Below are 17,447 nucleotides of genomic sequence, written 5' to 3' on the forward strand. Positions count from 1 at the left end.
GTAGTGTTTGTGAATGAGGAATTTGTGAGAGAAGACATGGTGAAGTGTTGAATGTAGCAGTGCTTAAAAAAAAGCTACTGATACCATATGAGAAAAGAATGAAGAGAGGAAAATTGAGTGAAGAACAAGAACAAGAAATGAATAACCTCTTTGAGGGACTTTTATTTAATTGTGAAGAATGAAGAATTGAGTTGTTAATGATTACAAACCAGAAAGAACTATTTATAGAAAGTTTGGAATAACTAACCATTAACTAACTAACTAAAAATAGAAGAGTGCATATGAAACACGTGCAAGATGAAAAGAGAGAAAAAGAAGAAAGTTAGTTGTGTTGATAGCCTGCAAACTGCTCTGTTTCTGGCTTTGGTGCTTCTGGTTTTAATGTTTCTGGTTTTGGTGCCTCTGTACTGGCTAATAGTATGAAACAAGTACCGTGCCTAGTTGGATATGTATAACAATGATTAAGAGTCTATTCTTCAAGCTTTTGGTAATTGTTCTAAAATAAGATAATGGTGTCTAACTATTAAATGGTATACATCAAGCCGCTTCAATTCAATAATCAGAAACTAGATGTAAAAAATTTGGAGTATTTCTCTCAACAAAATATTTTTTATACATATTCAGTAAGTTGACCTCTTATTAGTGTGTTTTAAGAATTGTTAATAAGAGCATGGTGAAATAATTATTAAAAGGAAGGATAAGTTATGTAGATAAAAAATCTCTCGCATCTTTTTTTCATGTTATGAATTATATGGAGGAGTGGGATGCATAATTTCAATTATTTCACGACTATATAACAATATGATTTAATATATATGCATGGATGATGTAAGTGTCACCAATTATTCATATGATATTATCACTAACTCGTAAAAAATTTAACATAAATGATATAGTGACCGGTGTAAGAAAACATCTAATAGTGCATTATTATTAAACTCATAACAATAATAATTAAATAATAAAAGTGGTTTACATAACATTTAAAAGAAGATGATTCTGAAATGTAACTAAAAATTACATAACCTTACTGTGGGTAAATACTAAATATAATTGCCCATAACCTGGGGTTTGGTTTCCCACACGAGTGTCACATATAGGCCGTTAAATAAATAAAACATTCTTTATTTTTAATTATGACTAATTTATTTTATATTTATTGGTGTTATTAATATCATATAATGATAATATTATAATGATTTAATTAGTGATTCTATAATTAATGAAATTTAATATTCAATTAGTACTTAATAAATAAAATTTTATCGAATTTTATATTATACGTCAATGATATGATATACTTGCTTGTTACATTATATTAATATCATTGTAAAACAAATAATTAATACAAATTAAATATTTTTATTTATTATATTTAACAAAATAAAATATAAGATTTAGAAATACAAAAAGAACAAAGATAAATAGTATGATACTCTTATAAACCTGACTGTTTTTTCACCAATTCAAACCAAACTAATGACGCATAAAATGTATGAGTTTTATATACGTTATTATATCATCTATTATTTATATTTAATTAATATTGATTTTTTTAAAAATAATATAAATAATAGATGATATATTTAGTTAGAATAAATTTTTATGCTGATAAAAATATAGATATCACACTCAACTTATTATACATAAGTTATAATTGGAAGTATATATGTTGTACCACAAAATGTACCACTGCTTGATTGGTTGAAAAAATATTAAAATTAAAATTTTAATAGTTAATTATTTTTCTGACTAATCAATAATTACAAACACTGACACACTGTTTTGGAACAACAGATTTCATCCGTTATAATTGTTGCACGGATGAATTCAATTTTGTTGTATATTATTATTCCTATAATTATGATATTTATTGAATGGTTGACAAAAATACATAAGTTGGAAAGTGTGATGGTTTTTAGAACTTTTGAAACGTCTTGCTTTTAAAGCACCTAATTCCAGTGTCTTAGCCCACCCACCCACCACCACTGTGCCACCATTACCACCACCACTGTGCCACCGCTACCACCACCGTCACCTCCACCTTCTCGTTCTCTCCCACCTTCTCATTCTTCCAAAAACAAAAAAAAAAACGAATCGATATCCCTCATTGCACAATCTCCAAAAAAAAAACCAGTAGCATTCATTGTCTGTAGCTGCACTAGCATTTTCTATTACATAGTGAAGCATTCATTGTTCGTCGCATTCATAAGTTGCAAAGGGTGAGTAGATTTTAGTCTTCTTTTTTTTCTTCCATTTTTTTAATCAAAAATAAAAAGTCCCCTTAACTTATCATTCCTACTAATAAAATTCCATCTGTTAATTTCTCTTAGAGTTCCTTCACTTTTCTTTTGATTCAACTTCAACTACTTTTTTCTTAATCTTTATGTGGTGACTGCAGCTTCTGTTCCCCAATTAAAAAATCTCTTTAGATTACGCGCTTATACAGAGATTATATATTTTTATTTTTGTAATAATTTAAAAAAAAATGATACTGAAACTAAGGTTGATTATTTTGGATCTAATTTAACCCCTGGTTATGAATATAATTTCATTAACAAGCTTCTTTTATATTATTGTATTATTTACATGAATATTTATTGAAAAAATAGATAGAAGAGTTTTTTATATTACCAGTGCATATCAATCGAGAAGTGGTCTAGTGCTGTAAGGCTCAGAACGACCAAAATGTTAACTGTTAGATTCCCTTGAGAACAGTTGTTGTTAGGGGATGAATTAATTCCTTATTAAAATGTGAGCATACACTTTGTAGTATAAAAAAATGGTGAAGTTCAATGGTTAGATCTCATAGCTGTTTAGATGATTGTCTGATGTTTGATACTGTGGCTTAACAGTGTTTTAACTACGAATGCAAAAATAGTAACATTGAATCAATCAAACACAATAATTGCCTCCTGATTATAAGAAATCTCGTCATTCTCCATATTCCACTGTTTCCTTTTTTGTGTGTGTTGTTGTTGTGCGATTTCTTTCACTACTGACACTTCACCATTTCATTACAGTGAACCTATAACCATTCACCTATGAAGTAGAATTGCACAAATAAATTTACAATCTACAAAAAATATTTATTTCACTTTTTTTTTTTTTTGAGAAGGTGTTTGTAGTTTCCGATGGACCGACGGTGGCCGTGGAGGAGAAAATCAACTGATAAAGCTGTGCTTGATAAAGTTGCAACTGAATTGGACTCAGTTGCTTCAATTCAGAGGAATCAGGTATATTTTATTTATTGGAATTTCATGAAAGAAATAAATAGAAAACAGTTTTTTTGTATTTGTGCATGGACAAAAGAAATTTCCTGTTGAAAAATTCTTACCTTTCTGACTTCCATTGATGTAGCTACTAAGTTTTTAATATTTATGTGTATGACAATTTAATATATTGTTTTTTGGCACACTGGTAAGATATGCAATCATCCAAAAGTTTTTTTGTTCATATTTTCATATGCAAGTTTCCTATTTTTATATAAGTGGTTGTATTTTGTAGCCGTTTAATAATTGAAGGTTTATCGTTAGCGCTGTATTAAGCAAATTAGTCGTGGCTCACTGAGAAGGGTTGAGTGCGATGCTAAGTGAGCTGCACTCATAAGAAGAGGAAACACTGGGGAGAAAACAATTGTTGGGAGGGTGTTCTAGTTGCGGAAATGCGATGGGTTAGTTTCATAGGATACCTTGATTGAAGACCAAAAGAAGTTAATTGTGGTTCTTGTCATGTTTATGTAGAATTTGGATAATTTGAGCATCTTTTCTCCCCTAGTCTTGGTATTGTTGATTCAAGAATATGTGACGAAATTCATTTGTGTTATTTTCTATTGTCTATTTTGTCTCGCTTCTGCAAATAGGAAACTTATAAGAAGCCAAACTATGTCCAAATCTCTATGGAATCATATACATATCTGACTGGTTTGGAGGATCAAGTTCAGACATATGAAGAGAAAGTTCAGGAACTGGAGGATGAGATCACAGAATTGAAAGAAAAATTGTCAGCAGCGAACTCGGAGATAAATACCAAAGAAACATTGGTAAAACAACATGCTAAAGTAGCTGAAGAGGCTGTCTCAGGTATACTGTTTAATAATTATATTCCCTTAAATATATCCAAGCTCCGAGTCTGCCTTAATGCAAAGTGCTTCTTATTGTTCTTGAGTTGAAGTTCAATTGAAAACTCTGCAGGATGGGAAAAGGCTGAAGCAGAAGCTTTGGCGTTGAAGAACCATCTAGAATCTACCACTCTCTCAAAACTCACCACTGAGGACCATTCAGCGCAGTTAGATGGTGCTCTTAAAGAATGCATGCTTCAGATAAGAAACTTGAAGGAAGAACATGAACAGAAAATACAGGAAGTTGCTCTTGCAAAAACCAAGCAATTTGACAAGATTAAGGGTGAGCTTGAGGCAAGGTTAGGTAACTTTGAACAGGAGCTCCTCAGGTCTGCTGCTGAAAATGCAGCTCTATCAAGGTCCTTGCAGGAGAGGTCTAACATGCTGATGAGAGTAAACGAAGAAAAATCTCGCGCTGAGGCTAAAATTGAGCATCTTAAGAGCAACATAGAATCATGTGAAAGAGAAATCAATTCTCTTAAATATGAACTTCATCTTATTTCCAAAGAGCTTGAAATTCGCAATGAAGAAAAGAACATGAGTATGAGGTCTGCAGAAGCTGCTAACAAGCAGCATGCGGAGGGTGTTAAAAAAATTGCTAAATTAGAGGCAGAGTGCCAAAGATTACGTGGTCTAGTACGGAAAAAGCTACCTGGTCCTGCTGCACTTGCACAAATGAAGTTAGAAGTTGAAAATCTTGGTCGAGAATATGGAGATACTCGATTAAGGAAGTCTCCTGTCAAATCTGCTAATCCTCATCTGTCACCATTCCCTGAGTTTTCCCTTGAGAATGTACAGAAATTCACGAAGGATAACGAATTTCTTACAGAGCGTTTATATGCAGTTGAAGAAGAAACAAAGATGCTGAAAGAAGCTTTGGCAAAACGTAATAGTGAACTGCAGGCCTCCCGGAGCATGTGTGCTAAAACACTAGGCAAGCTTCAAATTTTGGAAGCACAAGTGTCGAGTAATCAGCAGAAGGGATCTCCAAAATACATGCATTTAACCCATGAAAGCATTCACAGTCGAAGCGCAAGCTATGCACCAAGCTTAATCTCCATGCCTGAAGATGGAAATGATGATGCTGTAAGTTGTGCTGAGTCTTGGTCTACAGCATTAATCTCTGACCTATCCCAATTCCCAAAAGAAAAGAGTGCTTTGGATTTGAGCAAATCTGAAGACGCTAAAAAGTTGGAACTAATGGATGACTTTTTAGAGGTGGAAAAGTTGGCTCGTTTATCAAATGACTCTGATGGGGATGCCTCTGTTCCAGTTTCATCAAACAATAAGACATCTGAAATTGTGATCAATGGTGTATCAGAAGTCAGCAATGGCAAAGATGATCCCTCTGAAAAGAAGAGTGATTCAAATTCATTGCCAAGCCAAGTGTCTTCTGGTTCAGAATTGTCTGCACCTGATCACCAACCTGATGTTGATGGCTCATCACAAGCTGTGCTTCGATCAAAAATATTATCAGTTTTTGAGTCTATAGCTAAGGATGCTGATATAGGGAAGATCCTGGAAGAGGTCAAACATGTTCTTGAAGATGCACATGACACTTCCATCAAACACTCTGTAGCTGTCATTCCCCAGGATGTCAAGCCTTGTGATACTACATGTGATAAGCAGGATAATCTTGAAGATGCCGGTTTAAATTTTGCTAAAGAACTCATATCATCCGAACAACCGGCAGAATATCTGCAGTTAACTTCAGATCTAGAAGCTGCAGTTTCTCATATTCACAATTTTGTATGCTTCCTTGGCAGAGAAGCAATGGCAGTTCATGACATATCTTCTAATGGAAATGGAATAAGCAAAAAAATGGAGGAGTTCTCTGTCACCTTTAATAAAGTTATAACCAAGAACACAAGTTTACAACAGTTTGTTCTTGACCTGTCATATGTTTTAGCTAAAGCAAGTGAGTTCAGATTTAATATCCTTGGTTACAAGGGTACGGAAACTGAAACTAACAGTCCTGATTGCATAGATAAGATTGCTTTGCCTGAAAATAAGTTAGCTCAAAACAGTTCATCCGGAGAAAGATATCAAAATGGTCATTCCCATATTCGTAATCCTTGTTCTGATCCTGAGATTCCTGGTGATGGAAATTTGATATCAGACTGCAAATCAAATGCTACATCACAAAAGTTTTCGATAGAGGAATTTGAAGAGTTGAAGTTAGAGAAAGAGAAGGCGGTAGAGGATCTGTCAAAATGTGCTGAAAAACTTGAAATGACAAAGTCTGAATTACTAGTGACTGAGCAGCTTCTAACTGATGTTAAATCCGAATTGGCTTCTGCTCAAAGATCAAACAGCTTGGCCGAGACGCAACTAAAATGTATGGCAGAGTCATACAGGTCACTTGAAACACGTGCACTGGAGACTGAAACTGAGCTTAATCGTCTGCGAGTGGAGACTGAAACTCTGGAGAATCAACTGACTCATGAAAAGAGGGCTCGTGAAGCAGCTTTGACCAAGCACAAGGAGCTAGAAGATCAATTGCAAAGGTTAGACACAGCCATTAATATGGTCTATAAGTACTAAATATATGAATCATATTCGGTCTAATCTGGCTTGCTACCTATTGATGGCTGCATTTATGTTTATGTTGCATATATTGAATATTCTTGGCAGCATTAACTTACCACAATAATTTTTCAAATTTTTAAAGTTATATGAATCTCTCTTGCTGATTCTATTTTTAAATTCTATGTTTGTGTGTTAGGTATAAGAGTTCAGCTTCTGATAGTGACCATAAGACTAAGCAGGTATGGATTTATGTCCCATTGTGAAATATATGAAAAAAGTATTAAGCAGTGAAATTTGAGGAACTAGTAATAATTTAGTATATTATATCATAATGTATCTTAATCTTGAATTCTTTTCTTTATCACAGGAGAGAGATGTGGCAGCTGCCACTGAAAAGCTAGCCGAGTGTCAGGAAACCATATATCTTCTTGGCAAGCAGTTAAAAGCTCTGCATCCGCAAACAGAGCCAATGGGATCTTTGTACGGCGAGAAAGTTCCAATGATTGAGGGATTCACAGAGACTGAACCTAATTCTAATAGCCCAAATTTGCAAGAGTTAGATCAAGTGGAGATGGGCAGTGCTGCTTCTGTTTTTGTGCAAAGACCAGGGGTAGAGTCCCCCTTGCATTTTATTAACGCTTTATTTAGCCCCGATAATGAGCCAAACTTTCGAGCGATATCTCCAGTACAGCATCCAAAACACAGGTATACCATGTCAGCCTCTTCCTCAACTTCTTCCACTCCTACACCGGAGAAACATGCTCGAGGTTTTAGTAGATTCTTTTCAAAAGCAAAAGCGAAGGCAGGTCATTGAGCTTTTGAAGCATGCAAAGCCTCGATGTTAATCGATAATTAATGAGGCTGCATAGTGATTGCATATAGAACGCACCAAGGTGAAGACCCCTCACGATTTAGTAGAATTGAGTGTTTGGGAGGTCTGTGTAGTTAATGGAGATTTTCCATGAATTTATTCAGGTGATTCTTGTATCTAATGGTTTGTACATGGTAACCATATGTTTTCATCTTTTCATTGTTTTTGTTTCAGCCTCTGTTCTGTAATTTAAGTAGCAAAGAGTGACATGTCTCTGAACTATTACAGGATATGTTGAATATATTGTATTTCACTAATTTATGCATACCTTAATTCTTTACAACAAACAATGGATATCAGAACCTTAATTCTTTACAACCAACAATGGATATCAGATTTTTCTAGTGATAACCAGTGTCATAAATGAAAGATTTAAGCAAATAAAATTCAACTGTCATAGGAACAAATAAGCTTTTCTTTGTATTTGTCTCAAATTACGAGGTAAAAGGTGTATTTATCTTTTTTATCATTTGAAGATTAAGATTAGATGTATTTTAGCGCTTATATTGAGGAAAGCTTCATTGTATTTTGAATACGACCTTTATGAAACTCGATTAGTGTACTTTGTGGGGAACTTTAGAGCCCATGGAACGTTCATTCATAACCTTTATTAAGCCATTAAGATACTTCAGCAAGAACTTGTAGGTAAAATTATTAAAGAGTGAATTACACCAACTAAAATTACACAAATCATCCATCTTTTTGTACCTACACATATCAACTCTAATTTATATGCATAAATATACCAACTACCTTTGTATGAGTTATAAATGTGATACTTTAAGTAAAAATAGTGATAAATGTAATTAAGTTAAATAAAATATGGTATATTGTGAAGAAAAGACAAGTCCAAGTGGTAGTCTATTTATTATCTTTGGTTCATTACAAACTGCATCAATAATCGAAATGTTTAAATCACTCTTATACTATATTATAATGAATCAAAATTAATAAAGAGACATTGACTCTTATACTATTTCGCCTTATCTTCACAAAATATAATATTTTGTTAAAGTTAATTACAATTATCACTTTTTCTGTTTAAAAAATTAATTTATCTCTCTTCCGGTAATAGTTAGTGTAATGTATGTATAAGATTAAATATGGTTTATGTAGGTTTTATAAAGAGTAATGGTTTGTATAATTTCATTATAATAGTGTAATTTACTTAACAGGGAAGGAACTATCAAATCTACATTGTAAATTTATACAGCTTTAACAGGGAAGGAACTATTCCCAAAAAACTAAAAAAAATACTTGTTTTCTTTCTTGGAAAGAATGGAGAAAATATAGTAGGTCAATAAACGGGCATAAATTTTTTGCCCGTTTCGCCCGACCCATTTTACCCGCCAAGTTTGCGGGCATTTCTGTTGGCGGGTAATTAGGGGTGAATAGACTTGGCCCTACACACTCAAGTAGTATGGCACGATCATGACCGGACCTGAATAGGGTCGGGTCTCATCGGTCTAGGATCGGATTTGGGTTCAGAAATTAGATCAGATCAATATTTAGAATCGAGTAAGGAACAAGTATGACCTGAACCGATTGTCCATGGTCACTAACTCATCATGTTCGTATGTGTTTCTATTCAAATTTGTACAGAATAATGACACATTTTTGGTTGAAAGTGTCATTGGTTATCTAATTTTTCATCATATATACATAATTAACAATATATATATATATATATATATATAAAAGTTAAATTACATATTCATAATAATAAATAATATTGAGAATACATTATCTAAAATGAGTATGCATTATATTTAATTCTGTTCAGGGTCAGGTTTAGGTTTAAATGCTATCCGATCGATATTTAGGGTTAGATTAACTTCGCGTCTAGAGTAAGGACCATGTTCAAAAAATGATCCGATCAACATTTAGGGTCGACTAAGGGACAAGCCTTAACTCTTCCCAATCCAGCTCATGTACACCTATAATGTTCATCATCATGATTCTTGTGAACACCGAATTTTGTCCGATGTATGTCTATAAAGTAAAAAATAATAATAAAGTAAATAAAAATAAAATTTGAAAAAAGTGCTTTTCCGTATGACCCAAAACAGTTTGTTTTGTCTGTTTGATTTAGGAAAACCTTTCATTATTGGCTATATGCGTTTTAAATAGATAATAAGTTAATAAAATGGGTTACATAGTCATTTTAATGGAAGCGTTATATCATAGACAAATAGGCACAAATATTAATGTGATGAAACACAATTACATAATCTTGAGCATGTAGTTATAGTGCTTGTCATTATCCTAAGAACTTAGAGGTCACCATTGGCTTTATGTCCTTCGTTCTTTTGATTATTTAGAGATGAAGATAGGTATGGAAGAAAGAAAGGTGTATGAAGAAGTCCTTAATGCCTTTTGAAAATATAGAGCCATATCACATGAATTTAAAAGGGGTTTTCCTGCACTTGCTGGCTAACGTACAAGACCCTTCAAAAGATGAAAATAAAAACGGCTAGTGAATGAAAGTAATGAGAATAAAAAGAGGATGGAGAGAGTCACACGTTATTGGGCATGTTAAGGAATATTCATTATAAAATTAATCTCTATTCCAACTTTTGGGAGAGAGAGGGCAATTATATAAAAAATGCAAGATCACTACACACTCATCACAAGCAATCAGAGATGTCACATAGTTATGAAAAAGAACAGAGAGGCAACATATATAGATAACAGAAATCAGAGAGCCTAAAGAGCCCAGCAATCCAGAGACGTCAAGGATTGTTGTCTATGGAGACGCAACTTGAGGAACACCCATTCTCTTTCCTTAAAATCTGTCTATATTACCCACTCTCATTTCACCTATACATACACATCAGATACAACATTCATAAAAGCAGAAAAAGCACACACAGTCATGTTTATTAACAATAAACGATGAATGATATTCAGATCGAATAAAAATTTAGACGAAAAATATGTGTATTAACAATATAAATTTTTTATAGAGTGTTAGTATATCAGTCATGTTTATATTTAATCATAATTGATTTTGAAAAAAAGAATACAATTAAATGATAAATGATTCAGTGAATATATATATATAAAGTTTTAAACTAATAGTCTATAGATCTTATATTCAAAATGTATAATAATAGTATGTATATTTGTATATATATATCATACTATTATACAATTTAATGACTTTAATGAATCATTAAATGTACCATTTTTTCCTCCAATTGATTGCTTGCCAGTTTTCATATTTAAGGCACAACCTCTGGAAGTCAACATACATCAATTCTAGTGATGAATAAAGTACCGTGCCCTGCCACCAAAAAGAGGATGAAAAACTTTGTTGTATAAACTGCACCTTTACTTTTTCTTTATAAAAGGCATCATTTTACTGTTACTGTTACAAAATCTCAAAAGGTAGATAAAAAGAGGAATCATTTTTGAAATCTGTTCCATCATAGTAACTACAAGGTTATAGACTAATTGATTTATGAGTGTAAAATTTATACATTGATAGTATAAAGATTTATGCACATGCACTTTAACATTTATAATTTGTTTTGATTACTTTTTTTAATAAGTCAACAATAATTAAGTATTAATAGTGGATGATACAATAATAATGTATAAAACTTATACACTATCAATGTATTTTTCTCTTGATTTATTTATTAGCCAAACATTTTATTTTTCTTATATTCATATCCAAGTTCTTGTTGTTTAATTTCAAAGGAAAGTGATTATTTAATTCAAGAGTACATTTTTTTTACTTATATCTTGATCATTAATATTATAATATTAGAGAGATTTAATAGTTTAAAGTAGTGAGTAAATATATATAATTAATAATTAAGATGTGAAATAATTTTTTTAAATTTACTTTTTACTTTTTTTTAGGTTAGTCCTCTCTCAATTTCACATTCTTTAAGAATGGAGGAATAGTAAAATTTTATTAATTACAATTTTCTCTCAACCTCCATAAAGCATAAAAAAGATTGGAAACGTATGATCCTATCGTCGCCACATAAGGAAGGGTGTGATCTTAGTTCGGGAAATGGATCCTCTCCGGTACTGGAGAATCCAGTACTGGATAGGATGATGACATGTGGCCAAAAATTGTTTTTAACAACTACGATTACATGTTAGAATCTATTAAAAATAAATAAAAACTCCTTAAGAAATTCTCAACCACATATTCCTGTACTGGTGTGTGAAAATATGTTGTTAATTAGGTGGTCCATTTTTTTCTTTCTTTTTTATCCGTTTGTACACATCTATGTTAAATAACGGTAAGAAATTAAACAGAAAACTTCTTTTATTATATATCTTTATTTTTCTTTTGGACCACTTGCTTAATTTAAAGAGACAAAATTTTATGTACCAATATATTACAAATGAATAGAGGATGATACATCCATTATATATAAATCTTTAATAAATACTAGCGTGTTGACATACATTGTCGTGTCTGTTAACCCGCTTTTTTATCGTTTGTAATGTATAGTTCGTATTTTATAAATTCAAATATATTTTTTTGCGCTAAATTTACGGTTGAATTTATTCAATTGACATAATATTCAATTTTTTAAATACACTTTTAAAATAAAAAGATAATAAGGATAAAATAAAAAAATAATATTATATGGTTTTTTGGTAGAAATAAAAATATATTGATGGAAAAATAGGAAAACACAAATTACACCATGATAGATGGTTATTTTGTGTTTTCCCTATAGAATTATAAATTATATTCTATCATTAACCATATTAATAATGACCTGCGCCCCACTAATGCACAATTATTGAAGTAAGCACAATGTGACACAGTAGCAACCTGATTTTTGTCTATAGAATGCAATCATTCTAAAAGCCAAGTGTTTAAACTTTAAATACGAATTTGTTAGATGCATTAGGTTTTTATAATGCTAGAATATCATCCATTATTTATATTTAATAATAATTGATAATTTAAATAATATAAATAAATAATAAATAATATAATGATTATATATAAAATTTTATACTTTAGTATATATTTATTACACTTATTCATCCAACAAATATATATATATATATATTTAATAAGGTATCATGACCATTATGTTGGATTAGCAATGATATATATTAATCATGTGAGCTTGCTCTATATATTTTAACCTGCAGGGGAGATTGGCCCCTCATTAACCCTAATTATCATTTTGTCTTTTCAATAAATTAATAAAACATTATCTAACCACAAGTATATTTAATATGAGACCATCATGATTGGTTCAATAACATGTATATTATTGTAATATTAACTCTCCTATTAGGTCTTCTCTTTGTTTTTGTATATATTAATACTCAAACTCAGAATCTTACATCAAAAACCCCAAAAATAAAAACATGTATTATATGAACCAATCCTAGATTGCTAATTGTATTTTCAATAATACAATTCAAATCAATTAATGTCTTGCTATATTTATGCTAGAATTGAAGGTGATCTAATCCACCTATTAAATAATTATTTATAAATAGCAGCCCAAAATTTTCTGTAACTATTGTTTATTTTATTTTATTTTATTGTGAAATTGTTCATGTTAAACGGGATGCGGAACATCTATGACATAAAGCCAAAAGTAATGTCTCAAGTAAAGACAAAAAAGCTGTTTGGATAACTATTTGAAATCAACTCAGGTGTCACATTTAATTAACTTTCATTGATTTAAATCACAAATATTTGGATGCCGACTGTGTCAGAGATTAGATTCTCACCTGATTCAATGTATGAGAATAATCACGGTATAAATAATACTTAATTTGATTTACAAACGAAAAATTAGTACAACATTTAGGACTAATGATATAATTCAAATACAAATTATTTTAATAGTTTAAAATTAAATGAGTTTACTATACATTAATAATAGAGATGTGATTGAATTTGATCACATATTATCTAATAATTTTTCACTTAAAAATACATATATTAATAGTAAGAGTGAGCATGAACGAGTTAGGTTAGATAAGGTTTGTCTTTTATCTCACTCTAAATATTGATATAATCATTTTTTAATTCAGATTTGAAGTTAATCCGACCACAAATATCGAATAGGGCAACATTCAAAGTTAAAATTTTCTCGATATTTTATTTATTATTGTGGATATATAATTTGACATTTGAAATAATATATGCATTTATTGTTAATAATATATATGATAAAAAATTAAATAATAAATGATACTCTCGATAAAAGATGTCATTATTTTATACACAATTGAATAGAAATACCTACAAACATGATAAACAAGTGACTCTGGAACGAATCAGACTGAGTCATGTTTGTTCCCTACTTGAAGCTAATCTGGAAATTCTATAAATGAAGCTAATCTGGAAATTCTAACAACACGCAGGCAGCTTACGGATATGACTCACCACTCCGGAGATCCGTTGGTATCTAACCACAAGACTATGAGTAATAATTTGCATAGCTTTCAAACAATCACATTCAAGCATAATAGATCTAAATCCTTCGTCCCAAGCTAAAAGCAACCCTTGTTCCACCCCAAAGAACTCAGCTTCAATAACAGAACTAACTCCAAAACCATAAGAGAAACTGACAAGTCATCTTTCTTCATGATCACGGATAACACCACTGCCACCCATAATATTGGGATGCATAGAAAAATTGCCATCCACATTAAGCTTCACATGTCCAGTTGTAGGAGGAAACCACTAAACCAAAGACATCCACACTACACAAAGTTGGATCAGAATGAGCCCAATCTCTAAAGTCTTGATGAACATGAGCAACCACATATGTGATATCTCAGGCCTGAGCACCCAAAATATTATTAATTCTCCACCTCCAAGTCCACCAGATGCCTGCTAAAGATACAACACTTTTATTCTTTAAATATAATTATATGACACTTTTATCTTTCATTACAAGTGTAAATACATGAAGAGTATCCTATTTAGTTACTCACATACCTAAAGGCTAAATAATAATTTGCTTTGGTTGTGACTCACTCCTTGTGATTGAATTTATGTTACCATTTGCTACCCTCATTTGCACATACTTGTTGAATAGTTGTTGTTGTTGGTGCAGTGGAAGAGATTGTTGTGCAGCGTTGGCCACAAGCAATCAAATAAAGTACATAGAATAAATATATGAGAAGAAACAAAAGAATTTGTTAACGAGGTTCACCCAATTGTGTCCACGTCCCCGAGAGCGCTGAGCGGCTATCATGATATTATTAGAGAATAATGATTACAATCCTATCATGCCTATGGGCCCACATGCCCATGGGGTGTTTCTATTTGGTGCTTATATATGATGCATATTATAACAAGGGACTTGAGTCCAATATATAACATTGATTACCCTACTCTATTCTAATACTAGACAATGTGGGAATAATACAATAATATATTTCAAGCATTCCAAGAATCTCCACCTTGATTAAAATAGACGAATATTTTGCTTATTAGGAAATCTACAGAAGAATCTCTGCCTTAGCGAATATATGACTCCACCTTGCGTCAATGCTAACTAATGTTTGTGTCACATACTTGCATCCAAGCCAATGTCCATGTCACACCCCTGCATCTCTACCAATGCTCGTGTTACAACTTGCATCAAAGCCAATGCCCATTTAACACCCTACATCAAAGTCAGGCGACACTTTTATGCTTTTGTGGATCTGCTAACAATTAACATCATTCACTATGACGTCTTAGATACGCCATTAAGATATTCCACTTCTCATATCAAATTAGAACATTCTCTCAACATGTAGAGAGATATTGTCAACACCTGTCTCTAGGTCAAACTCAACACATGAGTCCCTATCTCCACATTGATCCTAATCTAGTACATGAATTTATAGGATTCTGGATCAACATATATTGCCCCCAGCACAATTCCGCCATGTTTTCTTGTCCTTCAACTCATCTACTTTATCCTTGCGCAATACCTTTGACGCACCTTGTCTAGCCATCACGCCTTCACCCTCTTTAGCCATTATATGTTGTCAGGGTTAAGAGCCATCTACCAATTGGCTCTGATACTAATTGTTGGTGCATCGGAAGTGATCATTGCGCAGCGTTGGCCGAAAACAATCAAATAAAGTGCATAGAATAAATATAAGAGAAGAAACAAAAGAATTTGTTAACATAGTTCAGCCAATTGTGCCTACGTCCCCAAGAGCGTTGATCGGCTACCAAGATATTATTAGAGAATAAGGATTACAAACCCTATCACACCTATGGGCCCACCTGCCCATTGAATGTTTCTATTTGGTGCTTATATCTGATATATTATAACAAGAGAATTGAGTTCAATATATAACATTGGTTATTCTACTCTATTCCAATAAATACTAAACAATATAAAATTAATATAATAACATATTTCAAGCATCCCCAACAGTTGTCACTCTATATGTGTTGATTATCCTGCATGCTTGTTATTTTTTTTATCTCGGTTTATCTATCATTCTTATACTTGCTTGTTGATATTCTTTCTATGTTATTGGTGCTACCATTTTGTTGTTTGGTTATATTAGATTTTTCAAGTATTCATGACACCCAAAATGATAGCATTGGGGGCAGCTGCAAGAGAAAGAATGAAGCTTTCTTAATGATGAGGAAGTGAAGGACCAAATGAACAATTAAAAAAGTGATAATGACATTCAATAATATTTTCACATGTGAACTATATTATTTTAATAATAATAAACTAAAAGAATGATAATAAGTAACATGTGCCTGTAAAAAATCATTTTTTTGCTTAAGATATATGCATGATCTTATGGATATAGGACTTTATGGGATCCGTGGTTTATATTAAATTTAGCTTATGAATAAAACGTCATAATATGGGATTAATTTAAGTATGGTTAATATTGCGAGCCATCGGCTCCTTAAATCTGCTAATTTTTGGAGTTTTTCTACCTTACTAACTTTCGCGTTTAAATTTAAAATAGAGAACTGAAAAGTAAGGATATCAAGAATCTGTTTACGAGTTTATCTTTTTTAAAAAAAGAAACAAAGAAATGGGAAACTTGAAAATCATTTTATAAATGTATTTCACTACTCAAGCATTTTAATTTTTTTTTACATTCTTTAAAAACCAATTCGCAAACAAAGGATAAAAAACTTTCTAGATTTAAAAGTTTATTGGAAAGGTTAATAATTACACTCCTACTATATTAAATTGTTGTTTTTCAATCTCAAATCCAATTATATATAAAAATGTTACTTATCAATTAAAATGTTGGTTGCCTTAATTTTTTCACAATGTTTGCATTAAAAATTAGAAATATATCATATTGCTTTCAGTCTAATTTGTAATAAGTAAAAATAAAATAAAAAATGTTTTCATTGTTTTCCGATGTTCCCAATACAGATTAAGGCACAATGAGAAAACTTTTTCATTGGTCAATCAACCTCTTAATAGGGAGTCATAAGGTGGTATGCTAGTAATGAGGGATGACTTTGTAAGATTGAGATTGTAACTAAGAGGGGAGATGAATTAGTTGAAATTATGACCACTTTTTCTGCAAAATGAAGAGTTAAAGTGCAGCGGATAATATTGCAGAAAATAAACAAGAATAAATTAAAGAGGTAAGGGAGAAGAGAGTACACAGATGTTTTATATTGATTCACCTTCTTGTCCACCGAATGCTACATCCAGTAATCTTGCAGCACAAGAGATTTTCCACTAAATATTATTGGTTGTAATTACAATATCTCACCCGAGATCTCTTGTACCATACACACTCACTAATACTTATACCCTTGGAAAAACAACTTTTCAAGTAACTCTACCCCCTTTCTATTCACACCCCGTGAAAGAAAGTAATTACAATGAATGAAGAGTTTGAATGATGGCTTGAATTGCCTTTACAAGTATGAAATATAATAACACTTGCAATCCAATCAACTCTTTTGTATACTTAGTAAAT

The 17,447-nt window shown here is 31.7% G+C and overlaps 1 protein-coding gene and 1 long non-coding RNA gene across 3 annotated transcripts in view; one reads left to right on the forward strand and one right to left on the reverse strand.

The window, feature by feature from the left end:
* Positions 1,879-7,785, forward strand: LOC109347686 (filament-like plant protein 6). 2 transcript variants are annotated; one of them, XM_019587683.1, is made up of 6 exons: positions 1,879-2,222; positions 3,119-3,236; positions 3,863-4,082; positions 4,194-6,627; positions 6,846-6,888; positions 7,017-7,785. In XM_019587683.1, exons 2-6 carry the CDS (start codon positions 3,135-3,137, stop codon positions 7,461-7,463), a joined length of 3,246 nt encoding a protein of 1,081 aa, XP_019443228.1. In that variant the 5' UTR covers positions 1,879-2,222; positions 3,119-3,134; the 3' UTR covers positions 7,464-7,785. The 2 variants fall into 2 exon arrangements, with proteins under 2 accessions (XP_019443228.1, XP_019443229.1); XM_019587684.1 differs by having other exon boundaries at positions 3,129-3,236.
* Positions 6,443-17,447, reverse strand: part of LOC109347687 — an 18,896-nt gene continuing 7,891 nt past the window's right edge. Inside the window, exons 2-3 of the long non-coding RNA XR_002107633.1 lie at positions 10,293-10,297; positions 6,443-6,689 (exon numbers count right to left, since the gene is read on the reverse strand). This is a non-coding gene — a long non-coding RNA (uncharacterized LOC109347687). The remainder of the gene's footprint in view (positions 6,690-10,292; positions 10,298-17,447) is intronic.

The sequence above is a fragment of the Lupinus angustifolius genome, chromosome LG05 (genome assembly GCF_001865875.1).
Source record: "Lupinus angustifolius cultivar Tanjil chromosome LG05, LupAngTanjil_v1.0, whole genome shotgun sequence".
In the NCBI taxonomy this organism is placed as follows: Eukaryota; Viridiplantae; Streptophyta; class Magnoliopsida; order Fabales; family Fabaceae; genus Lupinus; species Lupinus angustifolius.